This window comes from Ipomoea triloba, chromosome 4 (genome assembly GCF_003576645.1).
Source record: "Ipomoea triloba cultivar NCNSP0323 chromosome 4, ASM357664v1".
Taxonomy (NCBI): Eukaryota; Viridiplantae; Streptophyta; class Magnoliopsida; order Solanales; family Convolvulaceae; genus Ipomoea; species Ipomoea triloba.
Genome location: NC_044919.1, coordinates 7448361 through 7461143, shown reverse-complemented (window position 1 = coordinate 7461143; position 12783 = coordinate 7448361). Strand labels below are relative to the sequence as shown.

Genomic DNA, 12783 nt, shown 5'->3' with positions numbered 1-12783 from the left:
TTTTTTCCCCCCCCCCCCCCCCCCCTCTCTGAAGACAACATCTTTCCTGATTGCCTCGTTAAAAACCTTAACTTAAGAAAACCCGATGGGAAAAACTTAGTTAAGGGAAAATAAGTACAATCATAAACGTTCAGGGCATAATCTTCAGGATTTCGGGGTTCATCTATTTAAGTATTTATTTGCAACTTTCTCCCCGTTTATTATATCATACTCATGCCTTGTAAAAAACCACACTAGAAAACCCAATGAGAAAAATCTAGTGAGGAAAAGAGTACATGGTATATATGTATTCATATGTTGCTAAAGTACAACTTGTTAGTCGTTTTAAGACTCAATCTTCAGGATTGAGTTAAGTCATATGTTGCTAAAGTGCAACTTGTTGGTATTTTAATACTCAATGTTCAGGATTGATTTAGGTAAATGTAGTAGTCCTCATCTCCCTCTGAAGATAACAATCTTCAAGTTCTACATTACTTAAAGTAGAATAATTGTTTCAAAAGGAGCATAGAGGATATGACAATCTTCAAGATTGTCACTATAAGTTAACATTTTATACAATGATCTCGTGACACTTCTGGAGCTTATGTGGGTTGAATAAAACACATAACTAGTTTTGAAAAAGGAGTCAATACCAAGTGATCTATGAGAAACACGTAGTGGTTTATTGCATAAATTTACTGGATGATATTTGGAGCACTTGGAGTTATAAGTGATTTCACTGTATGGATAGTGTCAGTCCTAATATGATCACAGAACTTCTGGTTCTTCCGTAATGTTCCAATAATAATGAAGAAATAGACCTCAGGTCCTAAAATGTCCTTATTAGTATCATTTTTTAGTCTAAACGGTTTCTTATCTTCCTCAAGAGATATAACCGTTAGTGTGATAAGTCATCCATACTTATCCATATAAGATGCGCTAAAGACGTCTTGCTAAAAATAGACTGATTGATGTATATAATTTTCAAGGAAATACTCGATCTGCAGGTCGAGATAATACTTGGTTTTTCAAGTCCTTTCATTTCTAAAATTCGTTTTTAGAGCTAATACCATTAAGCTCTTTACGATGTTTATAACATAGGTTGTAGTAACGATTAGTAGCCCCTTAGTAAGTACTAATGGCATATTTTTACATTTTCCTACTTCAGGAGGAAATTATATAGTTAATTGCTTTACTATTTAAGTAAAGCCTTTGTACTTCAACAACAAACTTGTTGTAATATTTATTTTGAGAATTATAGATCCATCAAGGATTTCTCAAATAAACATATCGTATTTGTTAATTCTATGCTCATTTACAACTCAATAAAGAACACTTATGGTACATATTATCCCTTCGCAATGAGGGTAATAACTCCATTCGTAATCCTTTAAATAAGTCATAATGACACATAAGTCCTTCTTCAAAAGGAGAATTACTCAATCAATTATGATCCGTGCTAAGGTCCTATAAAGACTATGCCATCCAATGACCTTATTGTCATATGGTCACGACATTTATTAGCTGCATATCTAAGTTTATTTTGCCAATTATCTTGTATAGCGGAAATTTAATATCATCGTACATGGGAGATTTGATTAAAATCAATCAAAGGTATCTGCGTGAACCCATGTACTACAAACACCCGCTATTATACCACCTTATTGTTTTCATTTCTCTTTCATACAAACACCCATTTGTAACCAACAGGGTTAACATTCAATGGTGTACGTTTTATCAAGAGAATCTATTTTAGCTAGTCGAGTCATGCCTTAATTGCTCCTTTAAATATAAAATAATGAGGATGCTTCTGGCACCTCACCTAGATATAGTTTATTTAAATGCATAATTATATAGGCGCGTGTTGTCGACAACTATATAATTTTCTCCTAAATTTATGATAATTAATCCGATCGTTGACATTTCCTAAATATTAAGATCTGATCATTCTGCATCCCTATTATTTTATGGACAAATGTCTTCATGACATAATTCTTTTAAGGCAAAAGTGACAATGCTTTTTGCTGGTATTATGTTTCATATCTCTTAAACCGATAGATCTCTTGTACTTCTGGCATCAAGGAGTACTGAGATAAACATATTTGGTCCAATTTGGGGATTATGTATTGGACCTTGTCACTTTTCTTTCTGATCAACATGATCCGTGTATATATATACGTTATAGGTATATATATTTGGCAGATTATTTGCTAATATCTCAATAGATTATCTACTGAACATCTAATTTAGTTTTACTAGTACGTGGATTATAATGAAGATCATTCCATTTCATGATTTTCTCGATATTAAAATTCGGGTATATCTCCCCCTTAATGCCGAAAATAGATCATCAGTATGCAATCAGCGTATCTATTGCTCTCTTATCATGGGCTCTATGTAAATAGTTTGAGTTTTATAACCTTATATAACCCATAAAGATACGCAAATGTCGGTGATATAACAATTGGACTGCATACTAAGAATAGTAACGCAGATTGGGAAATGTTTTACACGTACTAGGTTTATGGGAGATTCATATGCAGTGAGCTAGATTAAAAATATATCAAGTATGGTGTGCCCAAAATCATCAATACCTGTTTCAGTCTTATCTCAACATTTTGGCAAGTTATATTATAATCATAAGTACGACATGATTCCTCAAAAGTGCCAAAATAGATTTAATGAATATCATATAAGATGATGTGGATAATTTGGTTTGACTCAGATGCATACAACATCGAGAAAATATATTTTTAATTTCTTATTCCTCTTATTACCAAAATGATTTTACTGATAATCATTCATATCAGGATGAACTATCACCATTGAGGGATAGTGATCTTCATAGTTCATACACCCGTTCAAAATATTTGCAACATAATTACTATTGTAATTTACAGAGGAAGAGCTTATCACTTCTGGGATAGATATAAATGATACGGTATTTTTATGAATTGTTTTTGACATGAAAACCAATTGACTGAATGCCAATTGGTCATGCATCATAGATTTGCATCAATAGGTGGTGCGTCTACACGTACGGGAAAGATGGTGATATGGAAAAGAAAACAAGGTCTTGGTAGGCAAATTTTGATTTTAGAAAGAAACATTAATATTTGCTAGGCAAAATTTATCCTTCAGAGATTTCTATAAGGCATAAAGATCCGGTTCCGGAAGGTATTTAGGATTCTTTAATATGTCTTTTAATTTGACACAAGCGAGAAACAATAATATGCAAAATCAGTACTTTATGCTAAATACTTTACTAGAGGCACTACGGCGTACTTAAACATGCTATTCTATAAGCATATTCATAGCAATAAATTGAATATATAAAGCATAAATTGCTGGCCCAAAAACAATTTATCTACACTTATAATAAGAATCAATAATGTTAAACCCCTAACTGAAACTAAAAACAATATTGGTGTAATAGTCTGCTATAACATATTGTAATTTGTGTTTTTCTTATTGTACAACCTCCAATTAAATTCTTTAGGCAATTTGTTTCTTTATTTCAGTTTTCAAACAAATTTGCAATATTCTATAATGCAATTCTGTATAGATTCGTAACTTAAAATTAGAATAGTGAAGTCTTAATAGGATTCTATAATACAATTTTGTATAGATTCCTAACTAAACCATTATTCCACCCAAAACAACAGTATATAAACCCCTCCCCTTCTCACTGGCATTCACCCAAAACTAAACCTAACATATTCTGCAACACACCATCTACTTGACATTCTATAGGTATGATTGTCAAAATATTATCATGCTAATTCTATTATTTGTATTTGTACTCATAATGATTACAGTTTTTTTTTTTAAAAAAAAAATCAATGATGGTATACTCATTAATTAGTATAAGTTCAATATCATTATATAAATATATCTATTGTATAATCTGTTCATATATACTTGTATCCTTGTATGTAATGTTGTGGTTCTCATTATATTCCTCTATATAATCTACACATTTTAGTTACTCCTAACTCCCTAATTTATGGTTTTTGAATTTATATTGTGGTTCCCATTATATTATTTCATAACATACTTTATGAACATATTTCCCATGACACAAGGATATTAGTCATGACAAATGCAGTAAAGTTAATTGATATTGACACACAAACTGTGGGCTGGAGTTGTACAGTTCATGTCATTAAGAAAAACGAACCAAAAACCGCTATTGGAACGCCTAAGAAAAAGTATATGCTCATCGTGCTTGAGGACGAAACAGTAAGTAAATAGTAAAATCATTATTATTATTATGATTATTAGTATTATTATTATTATGAAGATGCTCTCATTTACCACCAACATCATTGTAAATGCTATATATAAATGCAAGAAACTCGGGTTCAATCAATAGTGTTTGATAATGTCATTGGAATGTATGATATCACTTTACAAACCAACAAATGATACATCATCTCAAATGCCATTATCAAACATGTCCGGACGAACTATAAAGTACTTGATCACAAATACAATTACACATGTATTTTAAATGGTCAGACCAGTGTCCAAACAAGTGACAATGATGACACACCATTTGCTCCCATGTAAGTGGTTTATTTGTTTCTACTTACTTTAGTTGCAATTTAGTTATTTACAATTTGGTTATGTTTTATTAAAATATATAAGCATCGAGACTATTTATTTCATTTTTATTAATTTAGCATTTTTTTCTCTCTCATTATTATATGACTACTTTAACCAATTAAGGAACACTAATTTAAAAATACGCATTGGACAGTTTAATCGCGCAACGCGCGTGTGATAACTAGTAATATATATAAGGAGGCATTATATTATATCTAATCTAAAAACATAATAAGTCTCAATTAAGGTTATATCATTTATTTATGTCTCTCTTTTTGTATGCTAATAAATGTATACATTTTACTTTAAATGTTGTATACTTCAATGTTATTAATTAGATAAAATTGTCTCTACTACATTCTTTTTATACAAAACTATACATACACCGTTACTTTTTAACTTCATCATTATTACCATATACCTATATCTATCATATCTTTTTTAATATTCTTTAATTATCATTTTCTCAAAATCATTATATAATTAATTTAATGGTTAATTATATTTTAATTAAATTTCTATTAATGGTAAATCGTGTGTGTATAAAATACATATATTATTTGTGTATATATAATTTGAATTATAAATTTTAACTATTTGTATTTTCTAATGTTTTAATATTGGACATGAATTTTCGCATATCGTGCGTACAAAATACTAGTACATGTATATATATCATAAGGACATTTAAATAATTGCTGGGCCAAAATATAATAAGGATAGTGATAGCATATACAGGACTCAAATCATTTAAAAGACCCAAAACATACCTTTAAAAACATTGGGCCCAAAAAGACCCAAAATGGGTTTAACTAATTAAAACATAGATTAGAACCCAATATCAGTTCAAAACTTTATCCGATCCATTCATAATTTTCATCTGATCGATACCGTCCCAATCCCTAGCGGGCATCCGAGATGGAGATCCGCCGTCTGGCTCGTCAAGAACCCTCGCCGGAGGATCCGAATGGTCGCTGATCTCGCCAAACGCGCCCGAGCCGAACGCAAACGCCAAAATCGCCCGAGCCGAACGCGATCCGCCGTCTGCCTTGTACTTTATTGATGCGGCTAGGCAGATTGATCAACCAAGCATTTCAGACGAGATGTGCAGTGACAAAAAAACCAAAAAAACTGAGATCGGTCACAAAATGTCCGGGATGCAGAGCCAGAGCCGCTGCTGCCCTCTGCCGGAGAGCCGGAAATCACCATCGCGAACCGGACGCAGATCGACGGCCAAAACAGGTTTTTGTTTTGTTTTGTTTTGTTTTTTTTTTTTTTGTTTTTTTTTTGTTTTTTTTTTTTGTTTTTCATACATACAGATTTTACTGCATATTGTTGGCAATTATTGGAATTTTTTTTAATCAATGGTTATCAATAAAAAAATACGTTTGGTATTTGATATGCAGAAAATTTTCTGTGAATGTATACATACGTATATATAAACAAAATTATATATACTAAAAAAAACTATGACGCAACACCGAATGTTTGCTGTAATCTGGTAAGTACAACTATCTCCTATTTTCGTACTGCTTGCTGTAGAAAACTTATGAATTTCTTGGTATATATATATATATATATATATAAACTTATGAATTTCTTGGTATATATATATATATATATATATATGACCAATGCATAAAAGCATAAATATATAAATTCACAACATAGATATACTTAGCAGAATATGGCAGATGTATAATANAAACTTATGAATTTCTTGGTATATATATATATATATATATATGACCAATGCATAAAAGCATAAATATATAAATTCACAACATAGATATACTTAGCAGAATATGGCAGATGTATAATATTCAGAATATGCAATCAGCAATTGTGAGATATCTAGAGATAAAGGTGTAAAAAAAACTAGTAAAAGGTACCGTTCACCGAGTTTGAGCATGCTGATAACGTGTTGGAATGGATTTGTAGTTGTCTGTTGAATGGTGAATTGTAAAGTAATAAATTAGACTAATTGAGAGAATAGAGGCAAAGAGAAGGGAGAGTATATCTTATTCACTGATCAGTGATCATCTACATACAACATATGGATACACATATATATAACANCACAACATAGATATACTTAGCAGAATATGGCAGATGTATAATATTCAGAATATGCAATCAGCAATTGTGAGATATCTAGAGATAAAGGTGTAAAAAAAACTAGTAAAAGGTACCGTTCACCGAGTTTGAGCATGCTGATAACGTGTTGGAATGGATTTGTAGTTGTCTGTTGAATGGTGAATTGTAAAGTAATAAATTAGACTAATTGAGAGAATAGAGGCAAAGAGAAGGGAGAGTATATCTTATTCACTGATCAGTGATCATCTACATACAACATATGGATACACATATATATAACAATAGTAATATATTAGACTAATTGAGAGAATAGAGGCAAAGAGAAGGGAGAGTATATCTTATTCACTGATCAGTGATCATCTACATACAACATATGGATACACATATATATAACAATAGTAATATATTAGACTAATTGAGAGAATAGAGGCAAAGAGAAGGGAGAGTATATCTTATTCACTGATCAGTGATCATCTACATACAACATATGGATACACATATATATAACAATAGTAATATATTAGACTAATTGAGAGAATAGAGGCAAAGAGAAGGGAGAGTATATCTTATTCACTGATCAGTGATCATCTACATACAACATATGGATACACATATATATAACAATAGTAATAAACACCACCATTATGGTGACCGTTATATAGGTTACAACCGTTACAATACTACATAATAATGGCCACAAATACTATTATTTATAACAAATGACTTCATTTTTTCAAAACCGAAAAAACCTAAACTGAACTGAACCCAAAAAAAAGAATAAACATCGAAACCTGAAATCAAAATGCCCAACCCTAGGTAAGGCTAGTGTAGTCTTGAAAGAGAGAAAATATAAAGTACAAGAATTCAAAATAAAGTAATAGGAAAAGCAACAGAAAAATAAATAAAAAATTTAAAACCCGTAGAGGGAAATATATGCATTTTGCTTGCTAATTATCGTCACAACAAAAGTCTTTAAAGCTTAAAATGTCATGACAGTTCAACCGCCCAAGAATCCAACAAATTCTCATGCAGTCACATTTGGTCAATATTACTTCAAAAATCAAAGCACTTGCCAGGTCTGGCCAGATCGAATACGCTCGGAAGGTATTTGATGAAATGGTGCTGAGAGATGTAGTAGCTTGGAACTCAATGCTCAGCAGCTATTCCCAATTGGGTCTCCACCAAGAAGCTCTCTCTTTGTTCCAGAGCTTGAGGACCGGTGTTGTTAGGCCAGATCACTTCACATTTACATCAACCCTTAGTGCATGTGCATCCTCATGTGAGCTTAAATACGGGCATAAAATCCATGCACTTGTGATTGTTTCAGGTTATAACGCATATTTGTCAGTGAATAATTCACTAATTGATATGTATGGAAAATGTTTCAGCCATTTTGATGCAAACAAAGTGTTTGAAGAGATGGAAGTCACGAATGAAGTGTCATGGTGTTCATTATTGTTTGCATATGTTAATGTGAATAAGTTAGATGTAGCAGCCAATTTCTTCAATGCAATGCCAAAGAAAGGGGTGATTGCATTTAATACTATGATTGCTGGACATGCTAGACAGGGTGAAGCTAAGTTGTCAGTGGGCTTGTTTAAGGATATGTTGGATGAGCTATGCACTCCAGACCAATGGACTTTGAGTGCTCTCATGAATGCTTGTGCTGAATCAAGACAAAAATTTCTCGGTTTTATGCTACATGGTTATATTCTGAAAAGTGGTTGGAGTTCTGCAAGTGAGGCAAACAATTCTATTCTTAGTTTCTATGCTAGTGTGAATTGCCATAATGATGTTCTGAAGATGGTTCACAGCATTGATGTTCTCAACCAAGTGTCTTGGAATGCTATAATTGATGCTCACATGAAAGTAGGCAACATAGATGAAGCATTTACTGTATTCGCCCAGTCACCTGAGAAGAATCTTGTTTCATGGACATCTATGATTGCAGGATTTGCTAGAAATGGCCATGGAGAACATGCAATATATTTCTTTGTAGATATGACAAGAAATGATATCAAGCCAGATGAGTTTACATTTGGAGCTGTCTTGCATGCTTGTTCTACCTTAGCTGTGCTAGGTCATGGTAAAATGATCCATGCTTGTGGATTTAAGAGTGGCTTATTTACCCATACATATGTTGGAAATGGCTTGGTTAATATGTATGCTAAATGTGGGGAGATAAGAGATTCACAAGCTGCATTTTGTGACATTTATTTGAAGGATTTGATCTCATGGAACACCATGTTGTTTTCATATGGGCTACATGGATGGTCAAAGCAAGTTGTTCAGCTTCTTGAGGAAATGCTGACATGTGGGGTAAATCCAGATAAAGTAACATTTATAGGATTGTTTATGAGTTGTAGCCACTCAGGGCTTGTAGATAATGCTAGGGCTCTGTTTGAGTCAATGAGTAGTGTTTACGGAATTTCACCAGGAATTGATCATGTGACTTGCCTGGTTGACATATTAGGTCGCAGTGGCCATATTGAAGAAGCAAGAAAGATTGCTAGTGAGTACTTTGGAAAACAAAATACAATGCTACTACAAGAAGTCCTATTTGGAGCTTGTTCTGCTCAAAACAACATAGAATTGGGAAAAGAATTAGGAAAACTTTTTAAAAGTTTAGATCCCCAGAATGAGATGAGCTATATCTTGTTGTCAAACCTCTATTGTGCAAGTGGGCAGTGGAAAGAAGCAGAGATGGTCAGGCAAGCAATGGTGAGTGAAGGGGTTAAAAAGATGCCTGGTTTTAGTTGGATTGAAGTGGATAATCAAATGACAATTTTTGCAGCAGGAAGAGAGCCAAATCCATGGATGGGAAAATTGGATGAGATGATTTCCATTCTTGATTCTGAGATGAGATTCCCACATTATTTTTCTCGTTTGGATGGAATTACCTAAGACGATTTTTCATTGTATACACATATGAAGCTGCCAATGGCAATTGATTTTTCATCAAGGCAACTGGTGATATTTCATGCTATGATAATTAGGATCATATTCTCATTGGGTTTTTAATCAAGGTACATCTCTAGTGAACTGGTGAGGACCATATTTGCAGTGTATTTATAGATGTATTTGATTTACCAAGTTTTACAAACTTCTTTTGTATTGTTATGGCATTATATATTTATATGTTTCATCCTTATAGTTATCTCTCAAAGTTCATAAAGTGTTTTTGCAATTCTTGTGAATTGGTAAGATGGAGGACATTTATAGTACTTGCAATACTTTCAAACATTAATTAAAAAGTAGCTACTATCATACTCCATATTTACTTTATTCTGTTTCATTTCACTTTTGACTTGAACACAGAGGTACTACATAAAGTGTAGAGGGGTTCTTTTTTCTTTGGTTTTTGGTATCTCTTGATGAATCTAAGAAGATGAGAAGATAAGATACCTGGCTGATTTCCTCTTTGGGAATATCTTAAAAGGTGATGTTCACTGCACTACTCATCTATGGAGTTTTCTTTGTTTCAGAATTATGATTTATGATGCCTATTTACTATGTATTTGTTTACAGTAAAACCCCTTGTTTTGCAATAGTTTTGTGGAAGCTATATTTACGACTCAATGGAAAGGAAGATAACTAATTTTTGTCACTGTTTACAAAAAAAATGTACACGGATTTGGCTTCGCGTTATGGACCTATGCAACACTGAAGGAAAGAAGAGGAGGAAGATTTATCTCTACCTATGGTGGAAATAAAGAGAAGCTTGAGGAATATGAACAGATAGTTGGGGAGAAGTTGTAGGAAGAAATTTCCTTTTGATTTTATTCAATTTTCAACTTACCTTGACAATTTAATATTCTCCTAGGAGTTAAAACTTAAAAGCTTAAGACATGGAAATAATATTCTAAATTTTCAACTTACCTTAACAATTTAATATTCTCCATATATATAGGAGTTAAAACTTAAAAGCTTAAGACATGGAAATAATATTCTAAACGTAAAGTAAAAATGACAACTACTAATAAACTAGGAAATAAGATAAATAAATTGATTTCCAATCAATATTGGCAGCCCATGATCTGTATTGTATCAGAAAGAGCGCAAATTTTATTGTGGACCATGCATCAAAACGACGTCGTTTTGATTAATGAAAACAAACGACTGAAATGGCATCCGTTCTGCGCCATTCAGTTCAACACAACTATAATTACATTTCAATACAATTACAGTTTCTTTTCGATATAATTGCATTTTCATTCGATATTATATACTCAAATATGTGAATTTGTTATTCAGTTTTCTTTCAATACAACTACAATTTCTTATATAATACACTACAGTTTCCTTTCAACACAACTATAATATCATTTCGATACACCTAAAAATGTGAAATTGTTATTCAGTATCAATTTATATACACTGCAGTTACATTTCAACACAACTACAGTTACATTTCGATATAACTACAATTTCATTCTCGATAATATAAAAACACAAGTGTGAAACTGTTATTCAGTATTAGTTTATATACACTGCAGTTACATTTCAACACAACTACAGTTACATTTCGATATAACTGCAGTTTCATTCGATAATATAAAAACAAATGTAAGGCAGTATCTTTTGTGATGAACTGTAATATCAGTTACGGAGCTCCGTTACAACTTACGGACGCTGTCTCTCTCACTTACTGAAACGACGTCGTTTTGTGACCATGCATGGTCCACAGTATAACGACAGCATAAAGAGATATTGATCCTTAAATGCCAAGTAAATAAATGATTAGCTAATTGAGCTGAATGCTAAAATTTGCCTCTTTGGTACTTTGATTGCCTAAGAAACTTATCCAGAAATTGTTCCTTCCTTTTGAGTACTGATGATTTATTGGTGCTGTTAGTGTGAGATTATTGTGACAGAGCAAGATACTGCTTCACTTAGTCTGTTCTGTAGTAAAAAACAAATAATAATAATAATAATAATAATAATAATAATAATGATATTATGATTATTATTATTATTATTATTATAATTGCAATTCCAGCTACAACATTTTGAAATTATTGAAAATAAATCACCTGGCACTGAAACGCTGTATATGGGTATCTATTAAAGCTGACAGAGACCAAGAAACTAATCTGTTGTCTGTTATATACAGAAAACAACAACAATAGTCCTGACCACAGCATTTTGAAGTTATTGAAATCAATACTCCAGAATTCCATACACAGAGTATTTATTTTATTTTTCTGTACTACAGAAATGGAGATCATCTGTATATTAAGGGAAAAATTTTCAAATGTGTGTAGAAGTCCTAGTGTAGATAATACAAGGAACAACACCAACGTGCTAAAAGATGAGGCTCTATGGTCTTTCTATTTGCATGGTTATTCACAAATGAAACTAAATGCCCCACTTTAGTCCCCTTACAACAATGTCGATAGAAGGAGGCTTTAGGAGACTAATAATATTGTACCTTTGACAGTTTAGTCAGCAACCAAGCAATTCTCAGAATAACAAGCCCTTTTAATTTCAACGATATAGAAAATCCAAGTGGAAATTTAAATGATCGAATTATTTGTTTCAAATATTTGCATGCCTGCAATGGCCCTACTTTAAGTTATATCATTATGGCCCTGTTTGGTAAATAATTAGCCTATCAGTCAATTTTGGCTTATTTGATCACTATTAGTTGTTTGGTTAATAAGCTTTTTTAATTCCAAAATGCTAAAATTCAAAAGGCTAATCAAAGCAGCATTTTCAATTAGCTTTTTGAGAAAAGAAATTATACCAAACAGCTATCAGCTAACAACTAATTTATCAAACAACTTTTTACAATCAGCCAATATTATCAACAAATCATTCATTCTAACCCAAACAGCCAACCCAATCAACCAACAGCCATTTACCAAACAGAGTATATAGTATCTTCCACTTCACACACATTCAAGAGTGTCATTTCAATAATGCAACATGGGACGGTGATGAAAAGAGTTAAGTGGATGCACCTCACTTAGCAATGGAGTTGGGGATAACTATATAGTTATTGAACTCAAAGTGACGGTTAGAGTCTTGCTAATCCTACACCAAATGCCCAACTTCTGTTGAAAAAGTATTTTGTATTTATGTAACTCGGTAGGATGG

General features: G+C 32.3%; 1 protein-coding gene across 6 annotated transcripts; it reads left to right on the top strand.

Moving 5' to 3' along the window:
- Positions 1–5450: 5450 nt before the first annotated feature.
- On the top strand, positions 5451–10562 carry LOC116016448 (pentatricopeptide repeat-containing protein At2g36980, mitochondrial). 6 transcript variants are annotated; one of them, XR_004097749.1, is made up of 4 exons: positions 5451–5829; positions 7681–9710; positions 10003–10123; positions 10236–10562. XR_004097749.1 is itself a non-coding variant. In XM_031256708.1 (3 exons), exons 2-3 carry the CDS (start codon positions 6008–6010, stop codon positions 9586–9588), a joined length of 1989 nt encoding a protein of 662 aa, XP_031112568.1. In that variant the 5' UTR covers positions 5689–5829; positions 5994–6007; the 3' UTR covers positions 9589–9850. The 6 variants fall into 6 exon arrangements, 4 of the variants coding, with proteins under 4 accessions (XP_031112567.1, XP_031112568.1, XP_031112570.1 ...); XR_004097748.1 differs by having other exon boundaries at positions 10213–10562; XM_031256708.1 differs by lacking the exons at positions 10003–10123; positions 10236–10562 and adding an exon at positions 5994–6088 and having other exon boundaries at positions 5689–5829; positions 7681–9850.
- Positions 10563–12783: the final 2221 nt, after the last annotated feature.